General features: G+C 42.6%; 2 protein-coding genes across 3 annotated transcripts in view; one reads left to right on the forward strand and one right to left on the reverse strand.

Annotated features, from left to right (window-relative positions):
• The window catches only part of STK32A (serine/threonine kinase 32A), a 120,159-nt gene extending 103,823 nt beyond the window's left edge, over positions 1–16,336 (forward strand). Inside the window, exons 9-12 of the mRNA XM_035014410.1 lie at positions 807–932; positions 2,404–2,532; positions 15,548–15,612; positions 16,018–16,336. Coding sequence (XP_034870301.1) covers positions 807–932; positions 2,404–2,532; positions 15,548–15,612; positions 16,018–16,108 — 411 coding nt within the window. The 3' untranslated portion in view covers positions 16,109–16,336. The remainder of the gene's footprint in view (positions 1–806; positions 933–2,403; positions 2,533–15,547; positions 15,613–16,017) is intronic.
• A 5,723-nt stretch (positions 16,337–22,059) lies between these two features.
• The window catches only part of DPYSL3 (dihydropyrimidinase like 3), a 113,140-nt gene continuing 109,622 nt past the window's right edge, over positions 22,060–25,577 (reverse strand). For both annotated transcript variants that reach the window (XM_035014408.1, XM_035014409.1), the window contains exon 14: positions 22,060–25,336. In XM_035014408.1, coding sequence (XP_034870299.1) covers positions 25,248–25,336 — 89 coding nt within the window. In that variant the 3' untranslated portion in view covers positions 22,060–25,247. The remainder of the gene's footprint in view (positions 25,337–25,577) is intronic.

A 25,577-nucleotide genomic window follows, 5' to 3' on the forward strand; every position in this document is an offset into this window, starting at 1 on the left:
TCCCTGTTTTGGAATAGGGATATTGATAATGTCAAAGATGAAGAAGGGAGGGGCCATTTTCCATAAGCAAATTGTCCTCAATTTCAAGATAGCCCTCCTCACCCCAAAATTACACTCCGATGATCCACAGCTATAGTCTCCAGGAGTGTTCTCAAGCAGAACTGACATTTCCCATTTGACCAACAGGACTGATGTGGAGCAGTTACGGGGGGGGGGGGGGGGGGGGCGGAATCTTTAATCACACTTAGCAAAACCCCAAACTGTAACAGTAATCTTGGTTACATCTTATCTGTGTCACATCCAATATATTTTGATTAATTGTATGAACAGCTAAAACTTTTAGTAGGAAATTAATTACATTTGTAAAAACGCATGAGCATTCACCACCTAATAAGGACAGACCTTCTCTTAGGTACTTTATATACATGGCCTCATTTATTCCTAGCTACAACCATACGAAATAGGCTATTATCCCCTTTTTATAGAGGGCAAACTAAGGTTTAGAGGACAAACTTGCCCACAGTTAATAAAGTAAGGGAGTCGGGAATCAAAGGTATGTTTGACTCAATAGGACAATCTATTTTCACTCACCACACTGCAAAAACCTACTTACAGCTCATTCTATCCGTGCATTATCACATTATTTATGTATGGATTATCTTTATTATTTGATAGGATTAGGGAAGGGGAACTCTACCTTGTTTTCTTCAGACCCACACCTGAAAACTTTTAGAGGGAATCTGTATGATTTTTTTTGCCCCACGTTGACCTTGATTATGATCTTGATGTTTGTATTCCATTGGCAGCTACTTGAGCCTAATCCAGACCAACGATTTTCTCACTTGTCTGATGTTCAGAACTTCCCATATATGAATGACATGAACTGGGATGCAGTTTTGCAGAAGAGGCTCATTCCAGGCTTTATTCCTAACGTGAGTCAATCCTAAAAAACCCATAGTAACTCTCATTCAGTTGCAAACACGGTCTCATTAGATAACCCCACCAGTGTTGTAAGACAGCCCAATCCCTGTCTCACAGATGAGACAATGGAGGCACACACCGGGTAAATGGGCCACCAAAGGTCACGTGGCTAGCAAGTGGCCAAGTGGGATTTTCGTCCAGATCTATCAGCATCTGGAGTTCTAGCTCCTAATCACTTTTTGTGGTATGCTTCTACTGGAAGGAAGCCCTGGTCCTCCAAATAGTCATTCCCCGGAATCTGCTCATTGAGGAACAGTGTTTTCTCAGATTTCAAAGATGTAGAAATCTGTTTCCAGGAGTTCTGTGAGTCACAGCATTGAAAATATTGGGTTTTTTTTTTACCACTCACCCCTCTTCCTTTAGTGGTTCACTGCCACAGAGCTACATTCATAAGGACTAAACAGCCAAAGGGAAATCATTCCCACTGGGTGAATACCTGGCTAGGGGACATCTGTGGCCTCCTGCAGACCGCTGGTAAAAGCTGGAGTCCAGAAGCTTCGGCCAAGGGACCCAAGGGAGGCCTCTAGCCTCCCTCTGCCAGTCTGAGTCTACACATTCAGTATCAGATAGACGGGCAGAAAAATGAACTCCTAAAGGGTACAATTGAGTCAGTTCATAGTTTTCTGTGGTTCAGCCCAAGGAAGGCGCATTCCGAGGGCTTGTGGGGTGTGATCCGTCCTGTGCAAACAGAGGGAGCCGCACTGGTGGGTGGGTTGGTGAAAGAGCACAGTAGGAGACATGAGTAGGCAGTGTGGTGGAATTCTGTTGGGGAGTTGCTCTCTTATGGATCACCAAGAAGGTAGGTGTAGGTCTTACCTGGCCGTGTTGCAGAGTCCTGTAGGGGCAGCATGTACCTTGGCTGATGGATGCATGACACTGTGGAGATCTACACACACCTCCTGTTGCGTCCACTCTTCCTCCTATGCACACACCACAGCCATTAGCCAGCCACCCTGCCTCAGGAGAGGCTCTATGTATGAGTCTCTGACTTTACCGTCCATCCGAATCATCTGGGAAGCTTGTTAAAAATGTAGTTTCCTCAGCCTCTGTTCAGAATCACTGACTCTGGAGGTCTGGCCGGGGAACTGGGCAGCTGGGCCAACAACTCAGGTGACTGGGATCTACATATATAATCGTCAAACACACTTTGAGAAACAGAATTCACAAGTTCAAACTTTAGAAAAACAACTGGAGTTTGATTTCCTTTCTCACTCACTGAGGGCTCGTGGGGAGTTTAGAAAACAAACAAAATATAAAATCGAGAGTATGAAAAACAATGCCGGCCATAAATTATCTAAAACAGAGTAGGAATCGCAGCTGCTTATTCTTGAACAGCTCCATCAAAACTAGGTGCTATTCCTGCTGGCGTATTTGTAGAATGACCCAGAATCAAAGGACTGAGCCAACTGGTCTTTCTTGCAGAAAGGCAGGCTGAATTGTGACCCCACCTTCGAACTCGAAGAAATGATTCTGGAGTCCAAACCTCTTCACAAGAAAAAGAAACGTCTGGCAAAGAAGGAGAAAGAGAGGAGGAAATGTGATTCCTCCCAGGTAAGCAGGTGCCAACCAGACCCAGGGTCACGGGACTCTTCCTGACGCCCTTGGTTCGAGAGCTTCTGGTGGGAGGGCTGCTTAGCAACCCATGTTGCTGTTTTGTGAAGGCACAGAGTCACTGAACACCCAGGCTTCTGAAATGGCAGGCCTGGGCAGCGCTGGGGTTCCTAGCAGAGCAGGAACATTTCATGGGGGACTCTGGCTCTGCCATGAACTTCATTCAGTTATTGCCCTCTTCAAGCTCTCATTTCAAATCTTACAGTTTCCTGGAAGACACTCCAATTGGTAGCTCTGCAAACAAATAAACATTCTCAATGTCCTTCATGTCTCTAGTCCTCCAGGGACACTATATACTTTCACAGTCAATTTATCCAAGTCCACATGCTGTTGTTCATAGAACGGGCTTCGGGCCTGCTGCCCGTCCTCAAGTATTTTCTACAGCCTTCCAAGGGAGGCTTTGCCGTGGCACAAACCCATCGTGCCTATTGCTTCTCACTTCAACCACCTTTCTCCTAATGATCTGTCCTTGGCATCGTAACCAGCTGGCTTCTCCAGGCTTGCTCCCTGCTGTGCACCTGTAGAACTTGCCCATGCAGGCTCTTCCATGGACAGCCTCCAAATGTAGCCAAGCCTGAGAGATCATCCTTATTATAAGTATTCTAAAGTTTCAATGATGACAGCAGTTTGTGAATAACTTTTCACCGTGCCTACCACGCTCTACCTGGTCCATCTCCCTTCCCCAGCCGCCCTTGTACTTGATCATTCTTGCCCTCACTCAAGACCCTCCAACTACACGACCTTATATGTATCTGACCCTCACTAACTACAGGCTTCGTCCTTCCCTAGGACCTTCGCTCTTCCCTTTTCCTTCAATATTCTACTCTCAGATCTTGACATAGGGGGTTTCCTATTGTCCTTTATACACTAAACACCATTTGCTGAACACAAGGTCTCAGCTACTGCACTCTTTCTCAGCCCCAATTTTTAATTCCTTTGTGACATTAATATAATTTACAAATATTATGTGTTTATTTGTGTTTCTTTTTCTATCCCACTCAAATGAAGGTTCCTTGTGGGGGAAGCCCAGGTCATACCCACCAGTGTCTTCATGGTACCCCAACAGTGCCTTCATACAGTATAGGGCTCAATAAACAAGAGGTTCAGTATACTGGAAGGAAAGGAAATTTTGTAACTGGACAGTGAAAATTGGGCATCACTCTTCTTAGAGTTACAAGGTCATGTTGCCCCACTGGACATCTTCCTGGGGTCCCTCTTGTCCTAGTTCTTCCCCAACGCCCAGCCCCAGGAAGCCTCCCTCCTGATGCGAAAGGTGACGAGCCACTTACCCACAGTACAGACCCTAGCATTTTCGAAGACCACCCAAACGAGGGACGCTGCTTCCCCTTTCTTCTGGGTCTCATATCGACGTCAGAATCCTTTACCAAGAAGTGACTTTGCCCATGATAAAAACAGGCCCTTCCGTCTCTACTCAGGGAAGTGTACAACTGCTTGATCTTTTCTTTTGTTTTTAAAATTTTATTGAGGTGAAATGCATGTAACATGAAATTTCCCATTTTAACCATTTTTAAGTGTACAATTCAGTGGCATGAAGTACGTTCACGCTGCTGTACAGCCACCACCACTCTTTAGTTCCAAAACTTTTTGTTACCCCAAACCCCATTTGTCTTTTCCTTAATTTCTTTCAGCAATGTTCTGCAGCTTTTGCGAGTACAAATTTTTCGCCTCCTTGGTTAAACTTATTCTAAAGTATTTTATTCTTCTGGATACTATGGAAATGGAATCGTTAATTTCCTTCTTGGATTGTTAATTCCTGGTGTACAGAAAAACAACCAATTTTTCTTTTCTTTTTTTTTTTTTTAAAGATTTTATTTATTTATTTTGACAGAGAGAGAGAAACAGCAAGAGAGGGAACACAAGCAGGGGGAGTGGGAGAGGGAGAAGCAGGCTTCCCGCGGAGCAGGGAGCCCGATGCGGGACTCGATCCCAGGACCCTGGGATCATGACCTGAGCTGAAGGCAGTCGCTTAACCAACTGAGCCACCCAGGCGCCCCGCAACCAATTTTTCTTTGTTGATTCTGTGTGCTGCAACTTTGCTGAGCTCATTTTGTAGCCCTACAGCTTCCTTGTGGATTCCGTGGGATTTTCTCTCTATGAGACCATGTCATCTGCAAATAAGGATAGTTTTACTCTTCTTTACAGTTTGGACGCCTTTAATTCTTTTCTTTCCCTGATTGCTCTGGCTAGAAATTCCAGTACATTGTTGAATAGCAATGGCAAAAGCAGGCATCTTTGCCTTTTTTTTTTTTGCTCTTAGGGTAAGTACCTTTTACCATTGAGTGTTGTGTTAGCTGTATGTTTTTTTGTAAAAGCCCTTTATCTTGTTGAAGAAGTATTCTTCTATTCCTAGGTTTTTTTAGTGTTTTCATCATGAAGGGTCTTGAATTTTGTCAAATGCCTTTTTCTGGGTCAAATGAGATAATCTTGCACATTTTTCTTGTCTTAGTTCTATTAATGCAATGTGTTATTTTGGCTGGTTTTCTTATGGTGAACCATTCTCACACTCCTGGGATAAATCCTACTTGCTCATTATGTATAATCTTTTAATATAGTGTTGGACTTGGTTTGCTGGAACATTGTTGAAGATTCTTTCATCTATATTCATAATGAAAATTGGTAATTTTCTTCTCTTTTGATGTCTTTAGCTGTTTTGGTATTGGGGTAAAGCTGGGCTCATAGAACGAGTTAGAAAGTGTTCCCTCCTCGTCTTTTTTTTTTTTTTTTTTTTTCAGACAAGTTTGAGAAAGATTGGTATTATTTCTTCTTTAAACGTTTGGTAGAATTCACTGCTCAAGTCATCTGGTCCTGGACTTTTCTTTGTTGGAAAGTTTCTTATTACAGATTTTTACTTGTAGATTACTCTTTATTTGTTATAGGTCTGTTGAGATTTTATATTTCTTCTAAAGTTTTTGTAGTAATTTGTGTTTTTCTAGAAATTTGTCCATTTCATCTAGATGTTATTTGTTGATGTACAGCATAATTTGTTTTTCTAGAAATTTGTCCATTTCATCTACATGTTATCTGTTGATGTACAGTTGTTCACCCTCGTTTTTTTTTATTTCTGTAAGGTAAGGTTGGAAGTCATGTGTTCCCACTTTCATTTATGATTTTAGTTATTTGCATCTTTTCTCTTTTTTTCTTTATGTATGGCTAAACATTTGTCAGTCTTGTTCATCTTTTCAAAGAACCAGTGATGATGTTTGTTGTTCTTCTATTCTCTATTTCATTTGTCTCTGCTCTCATCTTTATTATTTCCTTCCTTCCGCTAGCTTTGGGTTTAGCCTGCTTTTCTTTTTCTAATTCATCAAGGTATGAAGTTAGGTTATTGATTTGGGATATTTCTTCTTTTCTAAGGTAGACATTTACAGCTGTTAAATCCCCTCTGATTACTGCCTTTCACTGCATCCCCTAAGTCTTAGTATTTTGGGTATTTCTGTTTATTTATCTTGAAGTTTTTTCTAACTCTTGTTGTGATTTTTTTGACACAATGGCTATTTAAGAATGCGTTGTTTAATTTCCACATATTTGTGAATTTTCCGGCTTTCTTCTATTGTTGATTTCTAGCTTCATTTTTTTGTGGTCAGAGAAGATAATTTGTATGATTTTAATCTTTTAAAATGTATTGAGACTGTTTTGTACCCTAACATATGGTTTCCTTCCATGGTTTCTTTACCTTTATGAGCATATTTAAGATAGTTGTTTTGAAGTCTCTATTTGGGGGTGCCTGGGTGGCTCAGTCAGTTAAGCATCCAACTCTTGGTTTCAGCTCAGGTCATGATCTTGGGGTTGTGAGATCAAGCCCTGTGTTGAGCGGAGTCTGCTGGAGATTCTCTTTCCCTCTCCGTCTGCCCCTCCTGCTCATGCTGCTCTCTCTCTCAAGTATATAAATAAATCTTTAAAAAAATAAAGTCTCTGTTTAGTAAAGCCAATGTTTGGGCATCCTCAGGGATAATTTCTGTTCCTTTGAATGGGCCTTGTGATTTTATTGTTGAGAACCTGACATTTGAGTATTATAATAAAGTACCTCTAGAAATCAGAATCTCTCCTTTTGTAGGGTTTGCTCTTTTTTGATTGTTGAAGGCAGTACTTGTCCTTTATAAAGTAACTTTTACAAACTACTTTTGCAAACACCGTATTCCTTGTCATGTGTCATCCCTGAAGTTCCTGTTATGTTAGATTGTGTTTAGCTAATATTTTGACAGAGGTTTCCTTGAACACCAGGAGCATTTTTTAAGTTGCATTTTTTCTTGATTTAGTGTTTCCTTGGTTGTTAAAGAAAACCTTTGATTGCTTTCCAGAATTCTGACAAAGTTAGCTCTGACAGTTTCTCCTTGTTTTTTGTTTCTGTTGTTGGGAGCTTGGAGCTGCCTATTCTAATATTCTGTTCTAGTTCCTTCTAATCTGGTACCCTAAGTTTAAAAATAAAAATTATTTTGCTTCACAGTAAAGGTTAGTATTCTCCCAAAGAAGCATCAGAAAGATCGTAAATCTCAAAATAGCACTCTATCTACTCTTTGAAAACATCAAGGTTTTAAAAATGTATCATATGATTTCACTGATATGAGGAATTTGAGAAACAAGACAGAGGATCATAGGGGAAGGGAGGGAAAAATGAAACAAGATGAAACCGGAGGGGGAGACAAACCATAAGAGACTCTTAATCTCAGGAAACAAACAGGGTTGCTGGAGTGGAGGGGGGTGGGAGGGATGGGGCGGCTGGGTGGTGGACATTGGGGAGGGTATGTGCTATGGTGAGTGCTGTGAATTGTGTAAGACTGATGAATCACAGACCTGTACCCCTGAAACAAATGATACATTGTTAATAAAAAAAAATGTGAGGATCAATCTTAGCAGCTCATTACAGTATTACCATTATAAAGTGCCTGCTGTGTCAGGAAATGTCTCTGACTTTCTAGTCATTGCTGCCCTTAGAGGTACAAAGTGCTCTGGGAATTACTCATTAGTCCTGAGTGAGGGTCAAGACAGGCTTTCCAGAAGTGCAAACATTTGATCTGGTTCCTCTTCTGGTCCAGGCCTCTTGAACACAGCACCGGTGTTTCCTACTGTTGGCAACCATCTGCCATTTCATTTGTTTTGAAATAATGAAGGCATTTCTATACTCTCAGGATATACCAGTCCTGAAATGTCCTTATCCTTTGTTTTCTGTGTGGCTACCTCTATTCAACCTAGAGGAACCAGATCTGGAATCAGATCTGACCTGGAAAAGAGGTCAGCAATCCAACTGTGATGATTTTAGTGATAATGCATGGTCTCTTACTACTCCCTCAATCTTTTTTTTTTTTTTTAAGCTTTTTTTTTTAAAGATTTCATTTATTTATTTGACAGAGAGAGAGACAGTGAGAGAGGGAACACAAGCAGGGGGAGTGGGAGAGGGAGAGAGAGGGAGAAGCAGCGTTCCCCTCTGAGCAGGGAGCAGGGAGCCCGATACGGGGCTCGATCCCAGGATCCTGAGATCATGACCTGAGCCGAAGACAGATGCTTAACAACTGAGCCACCCAGGCGCCCCTACTCCCTCAGTCTTTAAAGCCTGCTTCCTGGTTGGGAAAAAACATGCACGACAAACCCATTGGCTTATCTTCTCCTTCTCTACATTCCATCTGCTTTCTTATTTGGCATTTCATTAAAATGGAAATTTTAAACATAATTTTTAGCCCAATTAATTGTATTAATACAGCCATCATTTTCATTTAAAGATGTACTTTAAATATCCTGCAAACCTTTTAACCTGTGTTTTATCTGGTCTCTTTGTTTTGGTTAAATTTTTTTAAGAGGGGCTCCTGGGTGTCTCAGTCAATTAAGTATCCAACTCTTGATTTCGGCTCAGGTCATGATCTCAGAGTTGTGAGATCGAGCCCCACGACGTCAGGCTCCACGCTGGGTGTGGAGCCTGATTGAGATTCTCTCTCTCCCTTTCCCTCTGCCCCTCCCACCCCTGCTCTCTCTTTCTCTCTCTTAAAAAAAATTGTTTCAAGAAATGCTAGGGTGAGAGAGAGAGAGAATTTGCAAGATATATTTATCCTATGGGCATATATATATATATATATATATATATATATATATATCCTAAAAAGTTTTATTAAGGGGAAAAGCCCTATAATGCCAGTTTTGTGCATGGGAAAATAAAACTTATTGTAATATTTTATATATATCTTATTGTATATATTTATTTTATGTTTATATAATAATATATATTTGATGTATACACATATATAAATATATAGTTCTATAAATATTTATTTAGCATATACTTACATAAATATGTGTAACTCTAGTAGAGTTGCTTTGTTTTTGTTTTTTTAACTTTCTCATGTGGGAAAAGAGGTAAGGGGAGTCATGCCTCAGATGCCTTCTCAACTTGTAAAGATAATCTATGTAGATATTTACATCTTAGGAGAAAGGGATATAAATGGGACTACTATCACCAGGCCCACAGGTTATTAAGGAAGTGATCCACTCGGCATCATAGACACACTAGAGGGTAGAACTTATTTTCACAGGGCTTATTAACAACCTCTGAAGTCCAAAAGTCTTACAAGAGACTTTCTTAGAAATATCTGCTAGAATCTGTTTTTGTGTGTGTGTGTGTGTGTTGTTTTGTTTTTGTTTTGTTTTCATGATGAAGATCTCTTATCCTGTCGCTGTAAGGGAGAGGGAACATCCTCTTCTTTTCATCTTGTAATCACGTAGACTTCTTTCACCCACCGTTAGCAGGTTCTGTGCGCTTCTAGACTATGACATGGAATTGTGTTAGTGAGTACGGAGCAGAAAGAGTCAGGCTTGAAATGCTCTAAACTTATAATAAGGATAAGAAAGGGGTCGAATTATCTTGTTAAAAGACAGAATGTGGGTGTGCATCTATCTGCAACAATGGTTTCTACGTGTTGAACAGTCAATGCTAATGCAACTAGCATGGTGGCAAATTGATCTTCGATAGACTTGAAAATCTGTGAGAGCGCACATGTCCCCTCTCTCCAGTTAAGAGTTGTCATCCCTTCTTCCTGTTGTGACTAGATGAGGCAGTGTGTGTAGTGCCTACTTACCAAATAGCTATGTGATTCTTTTAAATGTAATGGTTTAAACATTAACCCATGTATCCTTTGTAAGGATTGATTCCTTCAGATATAAAAAAAAATAGGAATAGGAATAGGACCTACCTCTTACAATTGATCTGAGGAGGAAGGAAGACAATGTTAGTAAGGCACATTAACCATGAACTGTGTTAAGCTGTGGATTTATATAATGCTGAAATCTTATCATATGACCCCTTGGACTTCTCCTCTAGGTCCCTGCTGCATCAGTGCTTCTCAACCTTAGCATCACACTTAACCCATTTGGGAAAACTTTTTTAGTATACTGGTGTCTGGGTCCCACCCAAGATCAGTTACATTTGAATCTGAGAGTGTAGCCTGGGCATCAGTACTTGAAAACGTTCTTCAGGTGATTCTGTATATGCAGCTAAGCTTGAGATCCACTGCTGCAGAACCCGGGATAGGATTAAATAAAGTAAAAGCACTACAATTTTCCCTTTCCTCCTGTTTTCTCATTTATAAAATGGAGTTGATATCGGTACCCATTTCAAAGACTTGTTCTGAGTTAATTAGTACATGTAACGTGTCCGGCAAAATGATTAGTTATTATGTTTTACTCTTCCATTCTACATCCTGATTCCTAACTTCTTCCTTTCCCATGTTCCTACTTTGTTCCCATTTATGTCAGATGCCTCTACTTCTTTGCTTCCAGAATAGTCTCCCTTCATCCTTCTCTGCTCATCAACAACTTTGAAGTATAGAACCAAAAAGAATAACCTAAAGTCCTCTTTTACTACCTCCTGAGATTTCCACCTGCTCCAAATCCTTCAGATATTTCTGATGCCACCTCCATGCCCACCAGCTGTCTGCTCTGCTCATCCCTGAGAAGCGGGTTCGAAGAGTCCTAACCAACCTTTTCCTTCTCATTCACATAAGACCCATTCATCCCTCCATTCTGTTTGCCTCCCCCTCCTTTCCCTCATCTTCTCTTTCTGGCTACTGCTGTTGACTTATCCATGTCACTGAGCTTCTTAAACTTTTTCACCTAAAGCAGAGGAAAGAGAACATGTTGAATGTGAATGCTTCAAGGACCGGGGTGGGGCCGTGCGGAGGGGAGCTCGTGGGGTCTGCAGTGCCAGATCACAAACTCTTCTCTCAGTGTCTAGTTTATATCTTTAAGTAAAACAGAATTAGGTGATAGAAAAAGAAATTCACATGGATTCCTACATTTTAGTTGATTTTAATCTTGATTTTTAAGGTTAAAAATATTTTTAAATGTTAATATTTTAAATCTTTTTCATGTTATATTTTAAGTAACATTTTATATGTCCATATATATGTATATAAATCTTTATATGTTTATATAAATATGTTTTGTTTATATATATTCTATATAAGCATATATACATAAACAAACATATGAACATATTACGTAATTTACATATATTTTAATACAATATTTTATGTATGTATATATGTTTTGTTAATATATGATATATATTATACATAAATACCTAAAGGTTGGGTTTTTTTTTTCCTTTGAGTATAGTTCAACTAACCAAGGAAAAAAGAGAGAGGACCCAAATCAATAAAATACAAATGAAAGAGGAGACATTACAACTCCTCTCTGTAGGAGACAGCACAGAAATGCTAAGGAGCATAAGTAACCACTATGAACAACTATATACACAACAAACTGACAACCTAGAAAAAAATGGGCTTTTTTTTACTAAGAAAATTCTTAGTAACATACAACCTACCAATTCTGAATCAGGAAGAAATTAAAGACCTGAAGAGACCAATTACTAGTAAGGAATTTGAATCAGTAATCAAAAATCTCCCAACGAAGAAAAGCCCGGGACAGATAGTTTCACTGGTGAATTTTACCAAACATTTAAAGAAGAATAAACACTAATCCTTCTCAAACTCTTCCAAAAAATCGAAGAGGAAGAGACATCCCCAAACTCATTTTATGAGGTTAGCATTACCCTGACACCAAAGCCAGAAAAAGACATGAAAAGAAAAGGAAACTTCAGGTCAACATCCCCGATGAATACAGATGCGAAAATTCTCAATAAAATCCTAGCAAACCAAATTCAGCAGTAAATTAAAAGGAACATTTACCATGGTCAAGTGGGAGATACCCCTGGGACACATAGATGGTTCAACATATGCAAATCAATAAATGTGATATATCACATTGATAGAATTGAAAGAGAAAAATCATATCATCTCAAGAGACACAGAAAAAACATTTGACAAAATTCAACGTCTGTTCATGATAAAAACTCCTAACAAATGAGGTATAGAAGGAACATACCTCAACTTAATAAAGGCCATATATAAAAGCCCACAGCTAACATCATACTCAGTGATGAAATATTGAAAGCTTTTCTTCTAAGATCAGGAACAAGACATGGGTCCCCACTCTCATCACTCCTATTCAACATAGCACTCAAGTCCTAGCCAGAGCAATCAAGCAATGAAAAGATATAAAAGACATCAAAATTGGAAAGGAAGAAGTAAAATTGCCTATTTGAAGATGACATGATTTTATATATAGAAAATCATAAAGACTTCACCAAGAAACTGTTAGATCTAATCAATGAATTCAGTAAAACTGCAGGATATAAAATTACCATATAGTAGCATTTCTATATACTGACAATGAATTACCTGAAAAAAATCAATCCCATTTACAATAGCATCAAAAAACAATAAAATACTTAGAAATGAATTCAACCAAGGAGGTGAAAAATATACTGAAAACCACAAGACATTGATGAAAGAAATTAAAGACAACACATATAAATGAAAAGGAATCCTGTATTCATGGATGGAAAAATTAATATTGTTAAAATGTCTGTAGTACCCAAAGCCATCTATAGATTCAGTGCAATCCCTATCAAAATTCCAATGGGGTTTTTACAGAAGTAGAATAAAAAAATCGTAGTATCTATATGGCACCACCAAAGACCGCAAATAGGCAAAACAATCCTGAGAAAGAAGAACAAAGCAGGAATACATCCTTGTTTCAAGCTATACCACAGAGCTATAGTAATTAAAACAGTATGGTACTCACAGAGGAACGTAGACCAATGGAATAGAATCAAGGGCCCAGAAATAAACCCATACAAATACCATCAAGTAATATTTGACATGGGAGCCAAGAATACTCAATGGAGAAAAGACAGTCTCTTCAATAAATGATGCTGGGAAAATTGGACATTCACATGTAAAAAAATGAAGCTAGACTCCTAGATCTTACAAAAATGAACTCCCCAAAATTAACTCAAAATGGATTAAAGACTTAAATGTACACCAGAAACCATAAAACTCCTAGAAGAAAAGGTAGGAACAAACCTCCTTGACAATGGCCGTGGTAGTGATTTTTTGGATATAATATCTAAAGCACCAGGAACAAAATAAACAAGTAGGACTGCATCAATAAAAAGACAACTAATGAAATGCGAAAAAATATTTGCAAATCATATATCTGATAAGGTGTTATTATACAAAAACGTATAAAACTCATACAACTCAAAAGCAAAAAACAAAAACAACAACAACAGCAAAAAACACCAAATAATCCAGTTGAAAAATGGGTAAAGGACCTGAATAGACGTTTTTTCCAAAGAAGATACATGAAGGCCAACAGGTACACAAAAAGGTGCTCAACATTACTAAACATCAGGGAAATGCAAATCGAAACCATACACACCTGGTAGAATAGCCATCATCAAAAAGACAAGAAATACCACGTTTTGTCCAGGATGTGGAGAAAAGGGAACCCTTAAACGCTGTTGGTGGAAATGTAAATTGGTGCAGCCACTATGGAAAACGGTTTGGAGGTTCCTCAAAAATTTAAAACTAGAACTACCCTATGATCCAGCAATTCCACTTCTGAGGATTTATCGAAAGGAAACACAAATACTGTGTTGAAGAGCTATCTGCACTCCTATGTTCACCGCAGCATTATTTCCAATAGCCAAGACATGGAAACATCAATGGGTGGATGGATAAAGTTGTGGTATGCACACACACACACACACACACGAATATTAATTCATCCTTTAAAAAAGAAGGAAATCTGGCCATTTGCTACAACCCGGATAAATCTGGAGGGTGTCCTGCTAAGTGAAAGTCAGACAGAATGACAAATACTATACGATCTCAATTATATGTGGAATCAAACCAACCAGTGAACTCATAGAAAAAGAGATCATATTTTGGGTAACCAGAGGCAGGGGGGTGGGGTTTGGGTAATAGGATGAAGGAGGTCAAAAGGCACAAACTTTCAGTTATAAGACAAATAAGCACCAGGCATGTCAAGTGCAACAGGATGGCTGCAGCTAACATTGCTTTACGGTCTAGAGAAAGGTGTTAAGACAGTAAATCCTATGAGTTCTCATCAAAAGGAAAAACCATTTTTTTTCTTCTTTTTTAATCTATAGGACAGTAGAGGTTAACTGAACTTGTGGTGATTATTTCACAAGTCCTTATGCTGTATACCTTAAACTTATACAGGGCTGGGGCACCAGGGTGGCTCAGTTGGTTAAGCAACTGCCTCCGGCTCAGATCATGATCCTGGAGTCCCGGGATCGAGTCCCGCATCGGGCTCCTTGCTCCTGCTTCTCCCTCTGGCGCTCCCCCCTCTCATGTGCTCTCTCTCTCTCTCTTTCAAATAAATAAATAAATCTTAAAAAAAAAACTTACACAGGGCTGTGTACCAATTATATCTCAATAAAACTAGGGGAAAAATAACAGTTCTAATAAAGATGTTTCTAGGAACACTACTTATAAGCCATATACTTTTATTTATATAAATATTTAAGTTTTTTAAATAAAACTCTTAGGGTAAAACTGCTGCCAAGAAGCTCTATCAGATTGTATTTACCCCATAGTTTCATGTCTCCCATGACTGATACTAGAAACCCTCAAGGTTACAAATACCCCATTTTGAGAACAAGAGTAAGTGTAGCAGAGTCTTCTTTTTCTCCTTTGTCTTGCTCCCCTTCCCACTCCTCTGAAATGTCTTCTCCTTTTCATTTGCCTGTTCTATCACCTAAACATTCACACAGGAAAGAAAATTCTCTAGTACTTGAAGACTTACTATTTCCTAATTCCTAGATTTTAAAAAAATGAATGAATAAATAAATATTTTTTCCTCAGGAAATATTTTTTTCATCAGAAGTCATTTGGAAGTATTTTATTGCAGACATGTAAAACGTTTGATCTGGGTCTGACACTGTCCTGGGCCTCATGATTATCACCATTTTGAAGTTAAATTTTCTCATTATGATGGAGAAGTCATCAAGAGATGTTGAAAACTGGATAGCACAAAGTCAAAGCAAATGTTTTGCATGTCTGTGAGAAAGTCACAAATATTTTGCTCACTGTGCCTGAGGTATAGTTACTCAACCCCCAGTACAGTTGTTGAGGGGAACATTCCCCCAGAACTCAGTATTTCCAGGCTGTTCATTAAATCCAAGTAGAACCTCCCAACCTTTCACAGGAGGGCCAGGAGATGACTGGTGAGTAGGTTAACTGGCTCAATGACCCGCATCTCCACCCACTTCGAAGCCATTGTTTCTTCATGGGCTGAGAGGCTGAAAGGCATCAAGCTCATAAACCATAACCCACATCTTCCTTGCTGTGGGGAGCAGAGTGGACATGTTTTGTCCTCTGGCAGTTTCTTCCTTATTTGCTCCCCTATTACTCTATTTGGGTCTCCTGCCACACATTTTCAGATAGTGTCCATTTGGAAGATACACTGGCGCTTCTGAGATCTGAGCCAGTGAACAGACAGGAGGTTGTTTGAGGATCCCCACTGGTCCGCTAACTGCATCTCTCTCCCCCTCCACTCCCACCTGTTCCCCCAGAAGATGTGCCTTCTTCAAGAGCATCTGGAATCTGTCCGGAAGGAGTTCATCATTTTCAACAGAGAAAAGTAAGTAAGCCCTGGTTCAACAGCAGCCCAGCAGATGATGGAGGAACAGAGCCTTAACAGATTTTTTGAAACATTTTTAAATTTTTTCTCCCATCAAAAATGATACCTATCCATAATAGAAAAATTGGAAAATTCAGAAGCCTTCCCCCCAACACACACACCCCGTATGAGATTTCAAAAATTGCAATAGGTAAATTAGCTTAGCATCAAGTTTCTGTTTCAGGGAAGGACAGAGGAATGGGACTAAAACAGTTAAAATCAGTGACATGCTTAAGATGGTTTCCTTGGCTCATGCCACTTTCTAATTGTGGGGCTTAATTCTGTCATTTCAAAGTTTAAATCATTTCTTTTTCTTTTCAACAATAAGCCCTGGTTGTTGTTGTTGTTTTCTTTTTTTCTTTTAAGAGTAAAACGGGACTTAAATAAAAGACCGGCTAATCTAGCCTTGGAACAAACCCAAGACCCACAAGAGGAGAATGACCAGAATAAGGAGTGAAGTCCTCCACATCTTCTGCTTGGGACCTTTCCTGCCACCTCAGGCCAGGAACTTCCTGCCCACCCGTGCCAGGAATTGCTGACTGTAGTTCTCAGCTCTCCACACCTCATACACCCTAGAAAATGTGTATGAATGCCTTGGAGGAGGCAGCATGGCAGAGACCGACAGTCCCGGGTCTCTGGGATCTTGTTTCACCACGAATTAACTACGTGTCCTTGAGCAAGTCACTTCCCCCTGGTGTCTGCTTCGGGTCATTCATCCACGATGAGAGGGTTATACTAGCGGAGCTCTGTTCTCCCTTTCTACTGTTCCCATTCTGTTATTCCACACAGCCTTTCTCTTTATTTTCAAAGGAATATTTAGATGTAGATTTATTTTTCCACTCATCCTAACTACACTGTGACAAATGTGCGGATGGACACTGACGGGTGGGGGATGACTGCGTGAGGCTCTTCAGAGCTAGAGAATTTCAGAAAGAGGTCAGGATGCCCCCATCTGATTGAAGAGGGAGAAGGAATTCAATCCGGAAGCAATGAATGGGAGCAGATTGGAAGTAATGCAGATTTCTGAGGGCTTCCAGTGGCGTTCTGGTCAGCGCACCCTGTCAGCTCAGGTCAGCCAGCAAGAGCCTGGGGGGCACGTCGTTCCCATGGCCCTTGGACAGTGACGTAAAGCTGGGCAGCCGAAACTGGGGATGATCAGTAAATACCGGCAATATTTACACCATGGAAATGGGCAAATGTTTCACATCAGGGCTTTTCAGCTGTGAAGCAGTTATTAGCATACTGCTCACCTTCTTCTAGTAACTACGTTCCTTGAGAGCGAATTGTCCTCGTATCAGAGACCCGTGTCTGGAGAGGATCGGAAATTAATATTGTCACATTGAGACCATGTGCCCCTCGTAGTAGTCAAGTTCTCCCTTACTTGTACAGGGATTATAGTCTGAGTAGAATGGGAGGTGAATTTGGAAGAGAGTAAAATTTACACTTGGAAACTCCCTTAAATTACCCAAACCATGGTTGGTATCTTTTCTAGGCGAAGCCCGGTGCAGTGAGCAATGAAACAAATCATCACTTGGGGCTTTGATTTTTGTCTTTTATTTTTGGTCTCATTTTTGGCTGGTATCAGATGAACCAAAATGTGGAACCGATTATATATGCTTTTATAGACTGGAATAACAGAACTTAGGGATGCCACTCAGATCACCTGAGCCTTGTCCTTACAGACAGGAAGGGCCTTGCCAAGATGGCAGAGAGGAGGCAACAGGGAAGACCAGACAGAGAAAACAGGCCGAAGTAACAGATCCCACACCTGCCACACCAGACATCCGAGGAAGGAAGCAGCACTCGGGCAATTAAACACGGGTAGGAAGCCAATGCTGGATTTTAACTTGGCCTCCAGGATTTTCTCCTCCCTGAGTTAACAGGCCCAGGATTTCTGGCAGAGCTGTGAACAGTGCCTCTCTACTTTAAGAGCAACCATATTTTTGCTAAGAATTAAAACCAGCTCTTTCCTTCTGTTTGATTCTGTTTTTCTACATTTCCCACATATTACTTGCCCATGCTATTTTGCTTTTCTCCAAACGCTATAAACTCGGCACTGGCCCTGACTCTGTTTCTGATTATATATGAAAAGAGCAAGGGGAAGGTGACCCGCTTCTGTTCCAGGTTGGTAAGCCCAGGAGTGTCAGGGATCACTGCATGTTTAGCAACTGGCAACTTTCATGCGTTTTGACTCAAGTCCTGATGCGCTGTGGACGTCTCTCTCCAGTCACCTGGTGTCTCCTCTTGCTGTGACCTTGTGTGTATCATCACAGGGGAAAGACTTCGGCAAACACTTGCCACAGGACAATGGGATCAGGAGGCTCTCCGTGGGGAAGGGAGCCAGCCATCTGTGTCATTTCACATCTGTACAATGTCTAACAGGATGGGAACCCCCTACCGTCTCTGTAGCGTGAACCCCTAGTTTTTATTTCCGGTGAGTTCCTGCTGTGCCCGAGGCACCTCTGTGGACATTCAGGAACCGTGGACACACCAACTAGACAGCACAGCCTCAGAGTGGTAAGATGGATTTTCAGTCCTAATCAGGTTACAGACCCACCATGTGTTTCCAGTTAGAAATGAAAAAGCATTGCATCTAGAGTGCAGAACAACTGATTGTAAGCACCTCCCACCACCACACATTTTAAACATTAGGAGAAAAAGTTTTCCAAAAACCAGAAGGAGGCCTAAATCTGTACCATGATTGCTAGATGTTGGTATCAGATTCTTTGGTTTTATTCCGTAACTTGGGCCCAAAGTTCCTATCCTAACCAGTTGGAACATGTCTCATCAATTAGTAGATGTGTGAAAACCAGGGCTCAGGGCTCAGAATTTTAGAAAACAAGCTGAGTATCGCAGCCCTTTGTCTGGTATTCGTACCATCTTCTTCTAACTGCTTCCTCCCTTACCTGTGTGGAGCATCTGAAAACTCGGAGCAAGACCAGAAGCATCCAGGTTATAATAACTCTGACCCTGCAGCAGAGACCCACCCCCTTGCATTCCGCGGCCCCTCGTGGCTGGGTGGGCACCCGAGCCCTGTAAGCCTGCCCACGCCCCGAACTCCATGGAAGTGAATGCCCCGCTAATGGCAAACACATCTCAAGGGCCGTGCTGGTTTTGGCTGGGGTCATCGCTAGGGCAGCACGGAATGTCCAGCAGCACAAAGCACTGCTAAATGAATTACGGTCATTAATTTGTAGTGAAGCTTCTTGTGATGGGCAAGTTTTAACCGGAAACAACGAGGCCGTAGATCATCATAGCTTCTCTAGATTGGATGGGCAAATACGGATGCTAACAGAGCCATCAGGAAGCTGGGTTGCTGCTTTTGATGATGCAGTCATGCTAAGGCTTTCGTTCACCAGCTGAACGAAAAGGCGTGCAACCCATCGTGTTTGTTTCAGTAGCCAGTCGTGCCTGCGTTGTCCACACAACATCCTGTCTCCTACTGTCTGCCTGTGATTGCTCTTTCTTACAAGCTCAGTGTGTCTGACTGACGTTGAACACTGATGTTCAAAATCCAAACTGCGGTGATCTGCGCTGTTGTGAGCATGCAGCCACGGGGTGGGAGACACATGCTTCTGTTGATATGTAAATGTGCCTTGGTGTATTAAAATGTCTTCTGTATACCGTAAGCCACTGATCCTTCTTTGTCAGCTGTGTGTCACTGTTTGTCCTAGAGGTAGGGCTGTGGGTGCCCAAAGTCACCTGTTCCTACTTCCATTTCCCACTGTGAGGACCGTCCTTGACCAGGGACAAGCTGGTATTAGAGATGATGTTCTAGAACGGGTGGGATGCAGCACAATTTAACTGACCCACAAATAGAACTAAAAGCCTGCCCCCTTAGCATTCACACCTTAGGGAGCACAGCCCAGAATTCCAGACTTTGCCCTTCACCCTGACCTTGTCCAAGACAGCCCGTGCCCCTCTTCTTCAGCATTGTGCCTTGCTACCCTTCAGCATCTTCGTCCTGCCCCATGCCATACACCAGAACAGCAGGTGGATGCTCCAAACCTGGGACAGGAGGGTCACGGGCAGCTCTGGATCCTTGTAGCTGGAAGCAACTTCCTTTTAGGCCCGCAGCAGCTTAGCAGCCAGTAGGCCAGCTGGTTCCCTGGGCTTATCCTGAAGTCAGTAGGCTCTTGTAAGTCCTGCGGGCTCTGAAGTCCTAAATGCTGAATGCCCTATTGTCCAGGCCATGTCAGGCACACTGCTTTGTTCCCAGTAGCCAACTGAGCGCACAGCAAGATCTAGAACTCCTGGTTCTGAAGAGTGACAGCCTGAAGTATGTGATCTCATTTTTGTCACCTGCTTTGGCCCTTACATCCCCCATTTCCTGCTCATGGATGGTGTCCCTTTTGTGATGGCTTGATGGGAGCAGAGCCGATTCCAGAAAGTTCTTTGAAACCAGAGAGACCTTTTTATGCCTGCAGTACTCTCATCCCCCACCTGGTCAGGTGTGACTCAGTCCCGAACAGCTCTAGCCCCCAGTGGGGTGAAAGTCTCTATGTCTGTTTCACCAACATTTTTTTTTTTAAAACACGGCTTCATCTCTTGCAAACCCTGCAACCTGAGTTCACTTCAGTTAAGCTTTGCCCATGCCCTTTAAACCCACCCTAATCCTAAGGAGAGCTCAGTTGCTGCCCTGGTCATGAGCTGGGACAGGTATTTCACCAACCCTGAGTTCAAGCTGCAAACTGAGACTATGGGTCAAACCTTGAACCTCAAACTGAAATAATCATGTGCTGAGAGTAGCTTTTGATGTTCTCTAAGCTTGGTGTCAAAAGCTATCATCACTCTATGCCCCTGTACTAGACAGCAACGTTCCACAGAAGCAAGAAGGGTTCATGACACATACAAGCAATTAGTAAGAAAACAGCATCTTCTGATCCCCATCTCCAACTGCTCCAACCTACACACAGGCTCTTCACTGAGCAAAACACTCAGGCCCCGCAGGCTTGAGAAAGGTACCATGGCCATCTGCTGGTTTTGCCCACCCCGTATCCAAATCTGGTATCACAAATTGGTTGTTTTGGGTGTGATCCAGAGTCCTCAGGGTTCACGTGGCTCTGGGGCTGGGCACATGACCAGGGGGCGCCCATCAGTCTCAGTGTCCTGGCCAGGGTACCTAGTCCTATGGTGAACACAGGTCCCAAGCCAGCCAACCAGAATCGGTCTCTTTGGTTGGACCTAGTGAGGGAGCCTCTCTCCTTCCCCTGAGTTGCTAGGCAGGCAAAATGAAAACGTGGGGATGCCAGTGGCCAGTTCTGCTCCCACACCCATAAGTTTTCTGAAGAAGCAATTACTAAAAGCAAGCAGGGCTAAGCGATTAAGAGAAACCACGTTCTAGACCGAGCTATTCTTCAGTCAACCCAGTTCTATCCCTGAAGTTCTCATTACACCAGACTTTAAAATACCCTTTTCAAAAAAATTTTGTGCATAGAGTAGTCTGCCATTTGCAATGAGAAGTATCCCATACAATATGAAAGTGGATCCAGGCGTGTTTCCCCAAAGAGAGTTTAGCATAATAGGTCACTGGGATGTTAAAAGAGGATATAGAAGGGTTCAGCAGCCAAAAAGTTCAAGAACCTTGAATAGGACAAATTCTGAAAGGCTTAGAAGATTTCTCATAGCTTTTAATTTGATGATATGACCTTACAACTGTCAGAGGAGTAGCTTAGTGTAGCTTAGTAAATAATCCTTGCCAACGTTCCTACACAACTTGGGATCAGTATGTTAAAGAATATACCTTGAGGGCTGCCTGTGTGGCTCAGTCGGTTAAGCCTTTGGCTCAGGTCCTGATCCCGGAGTCCTGGGATCAAGCCCAGAGGTGGGCTCCCTGCTCAGTGGGGAGTCTGCTTCTCCCTCTCCCTCGGCCTCCCCTCACCCCTGGCTCATGCTGCCTCTCTGGCTCTTTCTCTGGCTCTCTCTCAAAAAACAAATAAAATCTTAAAATAACTATATATATATATGTGTATATAAGATACATATATAATATAGTTTGAAAAAAAAAAGAATATACCTTGGAAAATGCTTAGTTTGAATTTTCTCAAAGTCCAGGCTTTTAGGGAAAGCAGAAAACCTTTAAGGAGATGACAAAAAACAGATGAAACCCTGTCAGGATCTGTACTGGACTCAGCCAGACCTTATCTCAAATGGTGATGTGTTTTACATGAGATGATCCCCAGAAAAAACTTCAGTCATTCTAAGTTCTAATAACGGTCATCAAACTCTGTGGCCAAAACAAAAACTCGACCTCAACTGAGAAGATAGAAATCCCCCAGATTTCCTCAGGAAACCTTTTGTTTTCATCAAATCTGCCCCCCTCATTAAGCACGTCAGTTTTATTGTGCAATTTTCATACTGCAAGTGAAACGGCACGTCGCATACAGAAGAAGGCTGGACGACAACATCCGTAATTTCATAGTTATTTTAATAACCAGGTGTACATTAACAGTCACTTGATGAACTTTTCTTTAATCTCAGCTAAACTCAAAACACAGTTTTCTTCACGGTTCAAACCAAACAGCTCTTCACGTTCCGAGCTGCCTTACAGCTACCACAGATCACAGGGAGATTTACGGTCTGTTCATATTCACCAGACACAGAACTGAACACCCACACACCATTTTCCAAAGAGGGAACTTGTACAATGAATGCTGGCTGCCCGGGACAGCCCATGGGTATATCTGGGACTCAAGCTGGAGTTTTCCAGGGGGTAGGCCTGGGAAGCTTGTGGCTAGAACCAAGTTTGGTGGGGCGGGGGGGCTCATCCACCCTGTGGGGAAGGGCCTCTCAGGGTGAGTGCAAGTCCAGGCTTAGGATTAAGGCCTTTGCAGCAGAGCATGACTCTCTGGGTGTAGGCATGAGGAAAAAGGCCAAAGGGTGACTGGTCTTTGAAGAAAACCCATTTTCGGGATGACTACAACTGCCAGTTTTAGAAAACAGAAATAGAAGAAACACCTCTACGGGATTGGCTGATCTAACAATTCCACAAATACCTTCTCAACTACCCAAGATTATGGCCCTCCCAGAGAGAACCCCAGTTGACTGCCATCTGGATAAGGAATAATGTGAGACGGTTGCAGGGAAGCCAGGGCATCCTTAGAGAGGGGCCAGGCCAAGAGACGAGAGGGCAAAAGAAAGCTTGGGCAGGAGACGAAGGTCCAGCAAGCCCTCCCACATGTGGATGAGATGCTGTGAATTCTGAGAGAGCTGTGACTTGCATCATGTTCTCTTCCTAAGCCCTGTGTATAGGGAGGGCTCTTTGATGTGCCTTATGGAAGAGGACACATTTGAATACAAATTTTAACTCAAGTAACAAGGTACGAGAAACCAAAGTCAAGGAAAGAGAGGGAGTTTTCCTGCAATTCTTAGGAATCTCTGTGCTTGGGAAGTTACTTATAGTAAGTGAAGAAGGGGAGGCTTTCCCAGATCACGTTGCCCATGGTGAAGGCATTAGCGTTATTCCTACAGCATGGAAAGCTTGTGTAGGATATGAAGTGCTGGTTGAATGCTTCATTCAGCAGTCCCAGTGCAGTGCAGACGACCAATGTGGCCATGAAGGATTTATTGTCATGGCCTAGAGAGGTCATGGAGGGAGGAGCTGGGCTCTGGCTAGGAATCAAGAGCAGACGGTACACAAGAGGACACGCCCACTAGTTTTTTGTCTTTTCCTCCACCTGGTGGTTGTGGCTGGTACTGCAACACATCCTACAGAACAGCCCAGCCAATGAGGTATATATATAGCTTAGACGCTTCAGATGTGGCAATCTCCCTCTGCCCGCAAAACTGTCATTCTGAGTTCTGCGACAGGCCCTCAGGTGTTTTGAGTTATAAATCAAGAGCTACATGCTCCCGTTAAGTTTCCTTTAAAATAAAGGCACCATGAAAAAGCCTTCAAATAGCAAGATTCCTTATTATGAGGAGAAATGATCGTTTTCATGAATAGAACGGTAATTAGATGGCTAGGGGGAGTCCTCTTCCTTGGCTATTTCCAAATTCCTTTTTAGCCATGTGTTGTTGTTCCCTTTTCTCTGGTCTTCAGCTGTCAGAGAGAACAGCTTCTCCTGAGCACCTGAAAGGTGTTTGAGGCCTGCTCTCTTTCTTCCAAGTACCTAGTACACACGGTTAGGGTCCTACGGGCCGCATCCCCCAAGCACAGACATCTGATCCCAGGGTGAATGTACTTTTTCTGCCTCTGGACCTTAGTTCTACAGATCCTCATCTGGCTCAGAGAACTTGCTCCAACATTGAATTTTCACAAGTGGCAGGACGGGGAAATGGACATTGAGCTCCACGTCCGTTCTGGGCCACATCACACAAGGCTGCATGTCGCTTCCACTCACCTTGGGAGGCTTTATAAGGAAACAAAAAGCTCCCCCAGAGGATGTGCTCAAAGAAGAGGCGACAGAGGGTTCAGGGCTGCAAAGCAGACCCACGGCCGCAGAACGTGCTCCCTCAGCTCCACAGACTAGCTTTCCCAAATCTTTGCTTGGCTCCCGTCTCAACTGAGATCACCTGTTCGGAGCAAAACTTAGAGAACACCTAAGCACTAAAAATCCTCTTCAATCACGAATGTGCCTGGATCTTGAGACGGAAAGAATCGGCTACTGACCGGCAGCAAGAGAAGCCCTTCCTGGGGCCCCACTGAGGCTCGTCCTAACTTGGGACGACGAACACACGCTGCTCTTCCCGGTTCGCAAAGCCACGCGAATGCGAGAGGATCTCCAACATGTGCTTTGAGGAAGGTGGGTGAGCAGGGCTGCCCCCACCCCGAGGGCCTGTTGTTAAAGAGCACCAAAGAGGCAGGCAAGACAGAGGAGAAGAGGGCTTTCCTCTCTCCTCTCTTCCTTCCCGGCCCAGGAAAGAGGAGAATTTGAAATCAACACGGAGAAAGAGGCCCCGCCAAACACTGGCACGATCAAGCAGGTGAAAATAATGGTTGGGTTTTGGTGTTTTAATAAAATGTTCAAAGGAATAAAATCTAGGAGGGGATGTGACAAAGTCTGGAACCTGAAGACTGCCTGCCTTCTCCACAGACCCCTGGGGACCGTGATGAAGGGACGGGCTGCCCCAAGTAGCCATCTTCCGTGGAAACAAACGTGCTTCATCAACACAATACACGAGCCCCCTTATGCTCACCCACCCACCCGCCTCCCCGTCCACGCCCTACCCCAGCCCCTCTGAGCCTTCTGCCTCGCTCTGGGCTCCCACCACCCCCTCACCCCAAATAACCACGTCCCTTTTGTTGATCTTCCTGGCATCCCAGCTTTGTCTGTCCCCTTGTCATAAAATGCAGCACTACACACGCTCTCAACACTATATAGCAGACTTTTACCTTAGTAGCCTGTCTGATTGCATGCACGTAAATGCGGGGAGGCAGGGTCAAACCAATCAAGGCTATGCATGAACAGAAAACAAAGCAATATTCGTAAAGCTAGGCAAGCGAGTGTAGCATTGGAGAAACATAAGGCTTGAGGCTTATTGATTCTTTAGATCGCAACTGTTTGGATTCGCTTTCCTTCTTAAATATTGGTGTACCATTTTGGCTTCAAAAAAATCTCTTCTTGCTTCTGCCCCTCTCTTTGAGGAGGGGTCGCTTAACTCAGGGACGTGATGTTAGAACGGCCTCCGGGGGGTGCCACGATGCGCTTGCTGGCCGAGCGGACCCCCTCATCCACTTGGGTGCCTGCAGTTGGCAATGCATTCCCAGGAAGAGAAAAGGGAGAGCGCAAGAGAGAAACTGGATTAATTTACAGAGTGTCAGACGGCAAGCACCTTCCTGGCCTCATCTCCCAAGAAATTCCATTCTGGTCCTGTCAAGCATTCCAGGCGTTTCATATCCGCCCTCCTGGGGAACACCCATCTCCGCCAGGAAAAGCCAGGTTCTCATCTAGATACCATCGGACCCTCAGCATCATAAAAATGAT

This window comes from Mirounga leonina, unplaced genomic scaffold, assembly GCF_011800145.1.
Source record: "Mirounga leonina isolate KUSES-001 unplaced genomic scaffold, KU_Mleo_1.0 Mir_168, whole genome shotgun sequence".
NCBI classification, from domain to species: Eukaryota; Metazoa; Chordata; class Mammalia; order Carnivora; family Phocidae; genus Mirounga; species Mirounga leonina.